The 14,946-nt window shown below is 42.1% G+C and overlaps 1 protein-coding gene across 3 annotated transcripts in view; it reads right to left on the bottom strand.

Annotated features, from left to right (window-relative positions):
* SH2D4A (SH2 domain containing 4A) overlaps nt 1–14,946 on the bottom strand; it is a 73,174-nt gene that overhangs the window by 25,663 nt on the left and 32,565 nt on the right. For 2 of the 3 annotated variants that reach the window (XM_036838855.1, XM_036838853.1), the window contains exons 4-6: nt 10,482–10,562; nt 4,079–4,190; nt 2,739–2,940 (exon numbers count right to left, since the gene is read on the bottom strand). In XM_036838855.1, coding sequence (XP_036694750.1) covers nt 2,739–2,940; nt 4,079–4,190; nt 10,482–10,562 — 395 coding nt within the window. The remainder of the gene's footprint in view (nt 1–2,738; nt 2,941–4,078; nt 4,191–10,481; nt 10,563–14,946) is intronic. The other variant, XM_036838854.1, reaches the window with a different exon arrangement.

The following is a 14,946-nucleotide window of genomic DNA, read 5'->3' as shown; positions in this document are numbered from 1 at the left end:
TCTCTATGTCTGCATCTTTATTCCTGTCCTGCCCATAGGTTCTTCAGAACCACTTTTTTTTTAGATTCTATATATGTGTGTTAGCATACGGTATTTGTTTTTCTCTTTCTGACTTACTTCACTCTGTATGACAGACTCTAGGTCCACCCACCTCACTACAAATAACTCAATTTTGTTTCTTTTTATGGCTGAGTATATTCCATTGTATACATGTGCCACATCTTCTTTATCCATTCATCTGCTGATGGACACTTAGGTTGCTTCCATGTCCTGACTATTGTAAATAGTGCTGCAATGAACATTGTGGTACATGTCTCTTTTTGAATGATGGTTTTCTCAGGGTATATGCCCAGTAGTGGGATTGCTGGGTCATATGGTAGTTTTAGTTTTAGTTTTTAAAGGAACCTCCATACTGTTTTCCATAGTGGCTGTATCAATTTACATTCCCACCAACAGTGCAAGAGGGTTCCCTTTTCTCCACACCCTCTCTAGCATTTATTGTTTGTAGATTTTTTGATGATGGCCATTCTGACCAGTGTGAGGTGATACCTCTTTGTAGTTTTGATTTGCATTTCTCTAATGATTAGTGATGTTGAGCATCGTTTCATGTGTTTGTTGGCAAGCCATATATCTTCTTTGGAGAAATGTCTATTTAGGTCTTCTGCCCATTTTTGGATTGGGTTGTTTGCTTTTTTGATATTGAGCTGCATGAGCTGCTTGTATATTTTAGAGATTAATCCTTTGTCAGTTGCTTCGTTTGCAAATATTTTCTCCCATTCTGAGGGTTGTTTTTTCGTCTTGTTTATGGTTTCCTTTGCTGTGCAAAAGCTTTGAAGTTTCATTAGGTCCCATTTGTTTATTTTTGTTTTTATTTCCATTACTCTAGGAGGTGGGTCAAAAAGGATCTTGCTGTGATTTATGTCATAGAGGGTTCTGCCTATGTTTTCCTTTAAGAGTTTGATAGTGTCTGGCCTTACATTTAGGTCTTTAATCCATTTGGAGTTTATTTTTGTGTATGGTGTTAGGGAGTGTTCTAATTTCATTCTTTTACATGTAGCTGTCCAGTTTTCCCAGCACCACTTATTGAAAAGGCTGTCTTTTCTCCATTGTATAGTCTTGCTTCCTTTATCAAAGATAAGGTGACCATATGTGCATGGGTTTATCTCTGGGCTTTCTATGCTGTTCCATTGATCTATATTTCTGTTTTTGTGCCAGTACCATACTGTCTTGATTACTGTAGCTTTGTAGTATAGTCTGAAGTCAGGAAGCCTGATTCCTCCAGCTCCATCTTCCTTTCTCAAGATTGCTTTAGCTATTCGGGGTCTTTTGTGTTTCCATACAAATTGTGAAATTTTTTGTTCTAGTTCTGTGGAAAATGCCATTGGTAGTTTGATAGGGATTGCATTAAATCTGTAGGTTTTTTTGAGTAGTATAGTCATTTTCACAATGTTGATTCTTCCAGTTCAAGAACATGTATATCTCTCCATCTGTTTGTATCATCTTTAATTTCTTTCATCAGTGTCTTACAGTTTTCTGCATACAGGTCTTTTGTCTCCTTAGGTAGGTTTACTCCTAGGTATTTTATGCTTTTTGTTGCAATGGTAAATGGGAGTGTTTCCTTAATTTCTCTTTCAGATTTTTCATCATTAGTGTATAGGAATGCAAGAGATTTCTGTGCATTAATTTTCTATCCTGCTACTTTACCAAATTCATTGATTAGCTCTAGTAGTTTTCTGGTAGCAGCTTTAGGATTCTCTATGTATAATATCATGTCATCTGCAAAGAGTGACAGTTTTACTTCTTCTTTTCCGATTTGCGTTCCTTTTATTTCTTTTTCTTCTCTGATTGCTGTGGCTAAAACTTCCAAAACTATGTTGAATAATAGTGGTGAGAGTGGGCAACTTTGTCTTGTTCCTGATCTTAGTGGAAATGGTTTCAGTTTTTCACCATTGAGATTGATGTTAGCTGTGGGTTTGCACTCTATTTTTATTCAAGGATTTTCCAAAACAAATTATTCTGCCTAATTCCCCCCACAGCCTAGGAGGCAAAGGGACCACCATGGCCAAATAAAGTCTTCATTTAAAAAAGAAACATTTCCAGCTGCTGCATAGCACAGGGAGATCAGCTCGATGCTTTGTGATGACCTAGAGGGGTGGGATAGGGAGGGTGGGAGGGAGGCTCAAGAGGGAGGGGATATAGGAATATATGTATACATGTAGCTGATTCACTTTGTTGTACAGCAGAAACTAACACAACATTGTAAAGCAATTATACTCCAATAAAGATATTAAAAAAAACATTTCCATATTCTCAATCTATGAGCTTGGCTGTATATCCCAGAATGAGAATTATCATCAAATCTTTAATCCTGAGCAGTGGAAATGTAGCTCTGCTCATGATGTGAAGGCCGGCAAACCTGGGTTCCTACTGTGATGACCCCCCAGTTGTCCCCCCTCCCCTCACTGGCTGTCACCAGGTTGGGGTGAGCTGGGCTGGGGGCACAGGACCTCGCTGTGCATCTTCACGAAGTTCCTGGCTATGTTAATGGTACCCACAGTGGGGATTTTACAGATGAGGGGAGATGAAGGGCTGCCCAGGTGTCTCAGCATCACAGACTCAGAGGTGGGGCCGGATTGAATGGCACCGGCAGGCTCTCTCCCCGCAGCGGCCACGCAATTCATCTATTTTAATCGGCCATTTCACCACTTATGCTTAAAGCCACCTGCATGGCTTCTTACCTGAGAGGTCTGCAGGGGTGTCCCGCAGGGCTCAGGAACTGAGGCTTGGGTGGAAGGGGGGGCCTCCGGGGTTTCTGGGGGCCACCAGGGGGGCTCTGTGGCCCCTCGCCGCCTCTCCCCCTCTGGGACAGCCTCTTGTAGTCCTCCCGCGCTTGTTTGGCCAGGGAGCGCCTCCTCTCATCAGCTGCCTTGGATTTCCGCACTAGAAAAACAGTGGGGTTTGAGAAAGGCCCTCATGAGCCCACGGAGATGTTCAGAAGAATCAGCACCACAGGCGGTGAACAGAGCGGACTCTGGTAACAATGAACAGGCACCAGCAATGCCTAGCATTAAAGACCCTAATGCAGGATGTAAGAATAAGCTTTAGTGAGTGTATCTGCACTTCAGACATTATTGGTCAGAATCTGTTATGTTTGATTTCACAGAAATGCCTAAAGTGTTCCATTACACTAAGATTTCACTGCATAGAAGTGATTGGATCTTGTAAACATTTTCACTTCACAAAAATTGTCATTTTAATGATGTTCATTGTGATGGAATTCCCAACATTCTGCAAACATGGCCGCCCCTGTTCTCCTCCTGTTGCTTCAAGGGATGACCGGGAAGTTAGGGTGTCTTTGTCCAAGTCAGATGGAAGCTCTAATCCTGTTTCAAACCCGAATCCTCCCAGCATCCTCACACATGCTCTGCTCTGCCTTCATCTGCACTGGCCTCTCCCTAGGAGGACGATCTCTGGGCAGTGCTAACTCAGAAGGGGTCAGGGTTGAGCCACAGGTGTGGGAGGGATGCTGACACATCCAGCCAGTTACCCCTGTGTTCTTCTGATTACAAAGTCAAGATGTGTTCACTGTTGAAAACTGAGAAAAATACAGAAAAACAAGAATTCCAATAAATAACCTTGAATCCTGCCTCTCCAAGAAAACTAATGTTAATATGTTAACCTGCCACTTCTTTTCCCTCATATACTTAGACATTTTTAAGTAGGGATATTTTTCATACTATTTTATAATGATTTTTCTTCTCCAAGCTAAAAAGATATAAACACATTCCAAGGACATTAAACACTCTTCCAAAACATTTTTTCATAGATAAATACCATTTCATCATATACATACATCATAATTTTGATGGTACTAAGATGAATTGAGAACATTCCTGCTTGAATGTTTAGATGAGAACCTTTCTGCTATTCAATGTTTAGATGGCTCTGTAGCCTTTGAGTAATAGTTTAGTGTTAAAACATCTCTCAACAACCACTCTAAGTGCTTCCTAGATGGATCATCTTATTCGGTGAACAAACTAGCTTAGTGTCGCTGTTATGGAGGCCTCTGGGTACTCACAAGAGGCCTGCCACTCCGAATCTTCTTTCCAGCTCTTATAAATCTGCTTGGTTCTCTCTTCATCTATTTGTTTTACTTCTTCATCTTGTGTTTTCTTCACAGATTCTTTCTTCTGTTTAAAAAACCAAAAACAAACACTGGTGAGGGATTCTGGCAGTTTCCTGCAGTAAGGCAGGCACTAGGCATGGTATGGGCACAAAAATGGGCATATAGATGAATGGAAGAGACTAGAAAGCTCGAAAATGAAAACACAACCTTACAAAATCTATGGAATGCAGCAAAAGCAGTTCTAAGAGGGAAGTTCATAGCACTACAGGCCTTCCTCAAGAAACAAGAAAAATCTCAAATAAATAACCTAACCTACCACCTAAAAGAATTAGAAAAAGAAGGACAAACAAAATCCAAAGTCAACAGAAAGAAGGAAATAATAAAGATCAGAGAGTAGATAAATAAAATAGAGCTCAAAAAAAAAAAAACAGAAAAGATCAACAAAACCAAGAGCTGGTTTTTTTGAAAAGATAAACAAAATTAACAAACCTCTAGCCAGGTTCACCAAGAAGAAAAGAGAGAGTACCCAAATAAACAAAATAAGAAATGAAAGAGGAGAAATAATAACTGATACCACAGAAATATAAAAAAATCATAAGAGAATACTATGAACAATTATATGCCAACAAGTTGGACAACCTAGAAGAAACGGACACGTTTCTAGAAAACATGCAGCCCACCAAAGCTGTCAGGAAGAAACAGCTAATTTGAACAGACCGATCACTAGAAGTGAAATAGAATCTGTAATTTAAAAAAGAACTCACTGCAAACAAAAGTCCAGGACCAAATGGCTTCACTGGGGAATTCTACCAAACATACAAAGAAGAACTTATACTGATCCTTCTCAAACTCTTCCAAAAGACTGAGGAAGAGGGAACACTCCTAAATTCATTCTATGAAGCCACCATCACCCTGTTGCCAAAACCAAAGACACTACAAAAAAAGAAATTTACAGGCCAATATCTTTGATGAATATAGCTGCAAAACTCCTCAACAAAATATTTGCACACTGAATCCAACAACACATAAAAAGGATCCTATACCATGATCCAGTTGGATTCATTCCAGGGTCACAAGGATGGCCCAACATATGCAAATCAATCAATGTGATACACCACATCAACAAAAGAAAAGACAAAAACCACATGATTATCTCAATAGATGCCAAAAAATCACGTGACAGAATTCAACATCCATTCACAATAGAAACTCTCATCAATATGGGTATAAAGGGAACATATCTCAACATAATGAAAGCTATTTACAACAAACTCACAGTCAACATCATAGTCAATGGTGAAAAGCTGAAAGACTTCCCAAGGGAACGAGACAAGGATGCCCATTCTTACCACTTCTATTCAACATAGTATTGGAAGTCCTAGCCACAGCAACCAGACAAGAAAAATAAATAAAATGTACCCAAGCTGGAAGGGAAGAGGTAAAACTGCCACTATTTGCAGGTGACATGATACTCTATATAGAGAACCTTAAATTCATAATACAAAAACTACTAGAACTAATAAATGAATTCAGCAAGATAGCAGGATACAAGATTAATACACAGAAACCTGTTGCACTTCTTTACACTAACAATGAAATTTAAACATGATTTTAAAATCACGTCAAAACAAAAACAAAAACCTAGGAATAAACTTAACCAAGGAGGTAAACGACCTATACACCGAGAACTATAAATCATTTTTAAAGGAAACTGAAAATGATTCAAAGAAATGGAAAAATATCCTATGTTCTTGGATTGGAAGAATAAATATTGTTAAAATGGCCATACTATCCCAAGCAATCTACAGATTTAATGTGATCCCTATCAAGACACCCAGGACATTTTTCACAGAACTAGAACAAATAATCCTAAAATTTATATGGAACTACAAAAGACCCAGAATTGCCAAAGCAATCCTGAGGAAAAAGAACAAAGCTGGAGGCAAAAATCTTTCCAGACTTCAGACTATACTACAAAGCTACGGTAATCAAAACTGCATGGTAATGGCATAAAAACAGACATAAAGATCAATGGAACAGAATAGAGAGCCCAGAAATAAACCCTCGCACCTATGGTCAATTAATCTATGACAAAGGAGGCAAGACTGTACAATGGAGAGAAGACACCTTCTTCAACAAGTGGTGTTGGGGAAAGCTGGACAGCTACATGTAGATCAATGAAATTAGAACACTCCCTCAAACCATACACAAAAATAAACTCAGAATGGCTTAAAGACCTACATATAAAACACGACACCATAAAACTCCTAGAAGAGAACATAGGCAAAACATTCCCTGACATAAACCATACCAATGTTTTCTTAGGTCAGTCTCCCAAGGCAAAAGAAATAAAAGCAAAATATAAACAAATGGGACCTAACCAAACATATAAGCTTTTGCACAGTAAAGGAAACCATCAACAAAATGAAAAAACAACCTATGGAATGGGAGAAAATATTTGCAAACGAGGCAAACAACAAGGGGTTAATATTCAAAATATACAGACAGCTCATAGAACTCAATATCAAAAAAATAAACAACCCAATCAAAAAAGGAGCAGAAAACCTAAACAGACTTTTTCTAAAGAAGACATACAGATGGTCAACAGGCACATGAAAAGATGCTCAACTTCACTAACTATTAGAGAAATGCAAATCAACCACAATGAGCTATCACCTCACACTAGTCAGAATGGCCATCATCAAAAAGTCTACAAATAATAAATGCTAAACAGGGTGTGGAGAAAAGGGAACCCTCTTACACTGTTGGTGGGAATGTAAATTGGTGCATCTACTATGGAGAATAGTATGGACATTCCTTAAAAAACTAAAAATAGAGCTACCATATGATCCAGCAATCCCACTCCTGGGCATATATCTGGAGAAAACTCTAATTCAAAAAGATACATGCACCCGAATGGTCATAGCAACATGATTTAAAATAGCCAAGACATGGAAACAACCCAAGTGCCCACCAACAGACGATTGGCTTAAGAAGATGTGATATTTATACACAGTGGAATATTACTCAGCCATAAAAAAGAATGAAATATTGCCATTTGCAGCAACATGGATAGACCTAGAGATTATCATAATTAGTGAAGTAAGTCCGACAGAGATAGACAAATATTATATGATATCACATATATGTGGAATCTAAAAAGTAATACAAATAAATCTATATACAAAATAGAAACAGGCTCACAGACATAGAAAGCATATTTATGGTTACCAAACGGGAGAGGGAGTGAGGGAGGGAGGAACAAATTAGGAGTATAGGATTAACAGATATAAACTGCTATATAAAAAATAAACAACAAGGATTTACTGTATAGCACAGAGAATTATACTCAATATCTTATAATAATGTATAATGGAATGTAATCTGAAAAAAAATAACTTAATCACTTTGTTCTACACCTGAAACTAACACAATATTGTAAATCAACTGTACTTCAATAAAGAAAAGAAAAAATAAAATATACAAAAATATCTTTTAAAAGCATCCTTTTTGAGAAGGAAAAATATAGAATAAGAAACATGAGTCTTCCTTAAAAAGGGAATTTTTTATTGAAGTATAGTGGACTTACAATATTATTTACTGTGGTAAAATACATATAACATAAAATTACAATTTTAACGTTTTTAAAAATTGTGGTAAAATATACATAACACTAAGTTTACCATCTTAACCATTTTGACATGTACGGTTCTGTAGCCTTAAGTACACTCAGGGAATTTGTTTTTAACCAAAGAGAAAGCTAACACACCAAATCACTTAAAAATTCCTTTGTTTCTTTGAGGACAACCTTCTGAGTGTTCATGAGAAAAATGAATTTACAACTTGGTGCGGCAAGAAAAAGACTCGTCAGCTGAGTCATGAAACAGGCTGAGGGGCGGGAAAGACTGGCTGTGCTTTGCTCTGCACCACAGAAATCATGGTTTTTTTCTTTTGTGTTTTCCTATTGAAAGATAAAGACTTTCTTGTGGTTAAATTATTGCACCACAAGTAAAATATGTACCTCGATGCTGTGAAACTGGTTTCAATCACCATTAAATCACAGTTAACACAGAAGATGGTGATAATTCGTATTATGCACTTCACCTCAGATGCAACGAAACTTTTGTGGTTTGACTGTTTTCACTTTTTTTCTTACATTCTTTTCCTGCCCAGAGCTAAGCCCCCTTCTTTAGTCAATATTATAAAAACCAAAGGACAGCTTTTGGTGTTTGAAATGACTTAAAATTTGCCATTGCCTTATTGAAGCTGTTGGCAAGCCAAGTGCTGGTAGAAATTTCTAAGCTCAAACAGAAAAAAATTCAAAGGGAGCTTTGTTTGTCTTCCACACACATATTTTTAAATGATTTTAAATAATTAGAAAAATATAGCTACAATATTAAACTATGCTATCATAGCATACTGTTATGCTAAGGATACTGTTGCTTAGGAAAAGCAAGAAGTTTACAAAGTGAGTCTACTTAAAGAAATATATTAAGTAAATAATAATTCAGGCGGTACTTGGTTGCTGAGGTGATACGCCAGTGTCTGAGAGAGATGTGTTTAGTAAGTCTCACTCCTTTTTCATCCACAGTGTCATTATGTATGGGCACAGTGAGAAAGGAGACAAAATTAATGTTTCACGGAGTAATAGCAGATGAGAGCTGACCCTGGTCGCTGTTTCTATTCAGAGCAGCTAGAACACTCAAGAACTTGTCCCGAGTTTCTCTAAGGATTCCTCCAGAAAATTTACTTTTAGAAAAGTCTTTACAAGTTGATCTTTACTTTCTCTGTTTAGAAAACCATCATTTCTTCTTTAGAAGTGTTCTGCTGAAGCACACAGGTGCGGGATGAAGGCCAGCGAGTGGAGGGGCAGCAGGGCTGAGCCTGGACGCTGGTCCAGATGCCCAGGGGCCGGGGTGTGGAGCCAGAGATGGGCAGACGGAGCTGTCAAAGGTCCCTGACACAAAGCCCCTCGTCCCGGGCTGCTAACGCAAATGCTTCCACCAGTTCCCTCATCAGCCCCTCACTCCGTCTCATTACTGACTTCTGTGTCATTCCTCCACCGTGTCCAAGAGCTCTTGCCTCTGTGCCCTCCTATGTGCTGTTCCCTCTGCCTGGAACATACTTCCCCAGCCATCCCCATCACCCCGCCCTCATTCTTCAGGTCTCTGCTCCAATGTCAACTTCTCTGGCCGCCTCTATAAAAACCAACTCCCACCCTCCCTGCGTTCCTCAGCTCCTTTATCCTGCGTGATTTTCCTGCAGAGCTCTTAGGACCTAACTTCACACACAGATGTATCACCTGTCTCCCCATAAGGAGTAGAAGCTTTCCGAGGGCAGGGACTTTATCTGTTTCGTTCACTGTGTCTCTAGTGCCCACAGCAGAGCCTGGCACGCAGGAGGAACTCAACATAGGTCGTCTGAACGAACACGCAGAACTTCTGTCCTTTCTTCCTCACCTGCCCTCATTTAAAATGACATAATGTAATCAGGGCAGTGTCACTGGGGAGTTCCTTTAGGGACTATTGCTGCTGTTTTATAAAGAGGCATGTGTTACATCAGCGTCTGCACACCAGGCCCACAGCTCCAGACCTCCCCATGACTGAAGCCTCAAACGTGCGAGCTCTCCAGCTCACACGTGGCCCTGCAGAGGAGTCCGGGCCTGGGTCACCACCCAAGGGAACCAGCCCCAGCTGCCTCCTCACAGCCTCCATCCCAGCCTGTGGCCCCCAGAACCTTCATTTTACAGCCTCATCTCTCGCTCCACTTTTTCAGACCATCTGTGGGCCAAACCCTACAGGGTTTCTTTCCAGTCTCTGCCTCAGTTATCCTGAGCCGCATATATGGTAACAAGGCAGTAGGACAGAGGGAGCAGAGAGGTGTCTGTCCGGATGGACCCGGAGACCTGAGCGCCTGGAGGCCCTGCGGGCACCGTGGGCACAGTGACCCAAGCAGCTGCTCAGCGCAAAGCGACAGGCTCGAGAAAGAGTGAACACCTAGGGAACCTAATGTGAATTCACGATTTCCGCCCAGTTTCATGCTTCGTCTATCTCTCTCTGAAATCAGTCTCCCCAGCGTTTGCCTCTGTCCAGGACGCTATCTGGCGTCAGATCTTCAGGGAGGAGTCCGATATGTCCTGACAAGCAGATACGTCCTGGCACACCCTTTCCATGATACTCAAGACTCTCCAGAAAAACAGGTAAAGATGAACAGCTGCGCTCACAAGCTTTTCAAAGACAGAGTTCACAGTCTGCTGCTTAATTTCATATCTGCATGAGGCTAATAAAACAATTTGTGAAACATTAGTGGAACTGGCTCTGCACTTAGCCCCTGAGACGGAAGATAAGTCTTTTACCTGGTGAAATCCATATTCCTTCATACGACTGATAGAATCTGCCAACATTTGGTGAACATTTCTTGAGGAACTGGAGGGCAACTAAAAATTAAATGAAACACATTTTTATGCCATTTAGAGCTGCAGTGCAATTCCAGAAGATAATCTGTTAATGCTTCCCTCATGTCGATGTTCCCAAATGCTGCCCCCCTCAACTGGATCCACCCCTTTCCCGCCAGCAAGTGAGCTCCTGAGCCCATCCTGACTGAGGGGGCGGGTATATGAAGCCCCAGCCTCTGCACTCAGTAGGGTTAGAGATGAATCACTGCCCAGCAGCCAGGAGCTGGTGGTTTGCTCATGTCTTGCTCCCAGCTGGCCCCAAGGTCCCTGGGATGACTTTAAGACATCAACACTACTCCTTAATTTCAATTCCCTTCTTGCTCTCTTAATCCCTGCTCTACCCCATCCCGTGTTTTAGGTCAGACCAGAGAAACGCCTTAGTTTCGGCCACTTAACTGCATTCACCTCTCTCCCCTTCTAGGGCTGGAGACATACCTGGAACACCCAGTGCCTGGGAGCCCTGCCCACCCTCCCTGCCCGCTCACATCCCCCTCTCCCCCTGCTTCCCCCACTTCCCAGTTCTGGATCTAGGCTTCTGCTGCTCTAGACGGATTTCCTAGGAGCCAGCTCCTGCCAATGGGGTTCCCAGTTCTGCTGCCTGGATTCCCTGGGACCATCCTTGTGGGCCACCTGCCAACCCCTCTGGCTCTGTGACTGAGCTGGCACAGCACACGGGGCGCCTCGTAAGACCAGGTCAGTTACACCGGCCCCCGTCACCCGGTCCCTGGCCTGAGTGCAGTCTGGGCCAAGGCCAGCATGGCAGCCATGTGACCTGTGTGGCCGATATTAGCCACCCTCAACCCACGGTACCACGACTCATGAGCCTTGTGCCTGAGGACTCCTTCCTGGATCCTGGCATAGATGAGAAATTGCCTGCAAAGTTGCAGCCAAAGGTCGGTACCAAGATTCAGTGTGGAGCACAGGGGGTACCTTAGGGTCACTTCTATGCCATGAAACGAACCAGCGTGGCTACCTCAATCCTGCCCCTGCAGTTCGGTGCCCATGTGAATAATCATCTCCAAAATAATGCAGGTGATAACTGGTATTGGCCACTTCGATCCGGGCCCTTAAAACCTCCTTCACATGTGTCTCCAGGCCATTTCCCCCTTCTCTGGGCTGGAATGGTGACAGCAGTCATGCTACTAGAAAAACAGCAGAGCCTCCAAATCCTGAGTCCCTGAACGGCTGTGTAGACCTGAGCCTTCCTGGACCAGAACACGCAGCCTGGACGTTACAAGGGAGAAAGATGCACCTCCATGATGTTTTGACCATTGCCTGTTTGGTCTATCCTATCTTAGCTGATGAAGCTGGCCATCGCTGGCGGCCCTGGACTCCAGCTCTCCGCTGAGGTCACTTACTGATCACGGGAGTACAGTCGATGCTGATTTCCCTGATGGCTGAGGATCACTGGAGCCTGTCCTGCCCAGGCTCTGCATCAGCGCCTTAGTAAGTATCATCTTCACTGCCCACAACATCGCTGAAGGAGGGGCAACATAACGCCCATCCTCAGGTGAAGGAACTGAATCTCAGAGGAGTTGTGCAGCTTTCTGGGATCACACAGCCAGCCTGTGCCAGAGTTCATGCTTCTTCCACTATATCAATATTGTCATGATAGGGAAATGAGTTGCAGGTCAAAAGATTTCTTATACCTATTACTTGGCAAAGTAATGAATCCTATAGGTTTCACGATTGCTACTTGCCATATTCTGTCTCATCTTTTCCTTATTCTGATACTATAAAAGGATATGTAGCTGCCCTGCATCTAAAGCAGAATAGGACGATAACCAGTTCCTCTACTGATGAACAGATGAGAATTCTTCCAACAGCTTTTGTATAAGTCTGTCTGTTCAAAAGTCCGAGATGGCTTTGAAGGGCTCAGGCTTGTGGTCTCTGAATACATTTCCACTATAAGAACTGTGAACTTTAAAAACAGGCGCACTCTCCCTTCCCTCAATGATATAAGATCTGTGGGGCATCATTTGGCAAAAAGGATGTTTCTTCTATGCTGAAAATTAGGAGGCAGGTGACTGTGCTCCACTGCTACCTCCTCAGGTGCTGTAGACAGTACTGCAGCCCCCGCTTCTCCACTCATGTGTTTCAGAGGGACCTGGGCTTCTGCCACTAGCAGAGCTTTGGACCAAGGTTTCATCAGCAGCACCTCCACCACGATCAGCTCCTGAACAAACTCTTAGTTGTTTCCTGAATTAGCGTCAGGCTAATAGATATCTGACGTTGCTCTTCTAAGTCATATATCCCAAAGTGTGGTCTATTTTGTCAAGCATTTTCCCCCATCACTTGCCAATTACCGTCCTCTGCTTGGACATAACACCTTCAACACACTGTACAAGTTATTCTTTGTCCCTTAGAAGTATTCCTTCAATGGAACTATCGACCTCATGTATACACACAAAAGTGTTTTCTCACCACTTGCTTTTTAAGAAATTACAATCTGGATTTTTTCCATCATCATCATGTGCCCTTTCTCACTAGCACTTTCAACATGCTCACTGCTTCTTCACTTGTCAGATATTACAGGGTCATCAATATTTTTAAAAGAGCTCAAATCTAAGCACAGATGTAGGAACAAGACAATTTTCAGGACTTGGTGCCGGGGACTGAAGGGACCTCTGTGACCGTCAGCACCACCTACCGGTGCCACTCAGAGTTGACAGCCTTTCCTTGTCTGAAGGTTTAGGTTTTGTTTTTAGTACATCAAAGCTCACAAGTTGGTTCTTGAGTAGATAAGATTTAGCATAAACAACTGATTAATTTAACAACCACCCCAGAGATCAGTACTTCTATTCAAATCCTTCCATGTGTCTAAAACATACTGTCAACTCTAAAACTATTCACACGTACTGAGAACCACATTTATAAAAATTCTCATTTTAAGGGTGAGCGAAGATTCGCTCTTATTCCAAAATGTTAAAATAATATGAAGAAGTTAATCAAGACTTGCGTAGAGCAGTTCATTCAGATACACTTACATGCTTACGAATCCACAAAGCACACCATGTACAATGGAATAGACTGAAAGCAGTGTGAGCCAGATCTCCTTTACTAAAAAACAGCCAGATCCATGGCTCAAAAGTGATGATTCACGATGTCAATACCAGAAGGAGACAGCCTCAGGAATAGCCCTCTGAGCATTCCCAGCTCAAGGATGAAGAGGCGTCCCAAAGAGGGCGCCGGGCCCTCTCTGAAGCTTCCGTATGACGCTGGGTTCCAGGGAATAGACTCTTTAGCTATCCCAATTTGCAACACAAGGAAGGTTGGAAAACTACCCACCTCCCTGCAGAATTTTTTCTTACAAAGAACTTTCAAGTCCATGCATCATTTGACCTTCATATCAACACCATAAGGGTATCAAAGCAGGTATTATCCCTTTACCAAAAAGGTAAGGCGACCTGTTCATAGGTAGGAAAGCAGGGGCTGAAACCCTTGCCCTGCTCCTTCTGTGGGGTGCCCCGGAGAGAACATCTGTCTGCTCTCGTGCACAGAAGCCACGGCAGTCCCCTCCCACCTGCTGCATTACAGAGACTTCTGCAGCTGCTGAAGCCCTATGAGCAGAGTTAAAGCTATTGTATCTTCTTCATATTTGTTTCATTTAAAAACGAAAACTGCCATGGAATATTTATGCAAAAGCTCCAAAAAAATAGAGAGAAAACTTGGAAGCCAATGACATCACAAGCTAGTGGACTTCCTGCAGAAACCAAGTCAGAACGGTCCTCTCCAATCAGTGTAGACCAAGGAGACCTGGGAGTGGAGCCCCTCCACAATGACCAAAGGATTTTATAAGTATATATAAATTACCATTAAACTTAGAAGTATGGCCATTCAAATCTATATAAGCAATGGGTAAACAAAAGACACTGCCAGCAACATCAATATTATATGGTTACAAACTGTATTTCCTCCAGAGACTATGTGTCATATGAGAATTATTCTAATTATATTCACTTTTTAAACTGGTTTGAAAAATGGTTCATTCTGGCTTCCAACCTAATATTCACTCTGTTTAAAAGTAGGACTATACAATCAAACAAACGTCAAGAGCCTTTGGAATAAACAAGAAAGCTCCAGCGAACAGAACATTTTTAGCGCTTATGTTTTAATGGTGAAGAAGAAAACGATGAATTAAGGCAGGGGTCCCCAAACCACAGGTTGCAGACCGCTAACGGTCCCTGGCCTGTTAGGAGCCGGGCCGCACAGCAGGAGGTGAGCGGCGGGCGAGCGAGCGAAGCTTCATCTGCCGCTCCCCATTGCTCCCCATCGCTCACGTTACCGCCTGAGCCATCCCCCATCCACCCCTCATCCATGGAAAATTGTCTTCCATGAAGCCGGTCCCTGGTGCCAAAAAGGTTGG

This window comes from Balaenoptera musculus, chromosome 21, assembly GCF_009873245.2.
Source record: "Balaenoptera musculus isolate JJ_BM4_2016_0621 chromosome 21, mBalMus1.pri.v3, whole genome shotgun sequence".
NCBI classification, from domain to species: domain Eukaryota; kingdom Metazoa; phylum Chordata; class Mammalia; order Artiodactyla; family Balaenopteridae; genus Balaenoptera; species Balaenoptera musculus.
This window is presented reverse-complemented; position numbering and strand designations above follow the sequence as displayed.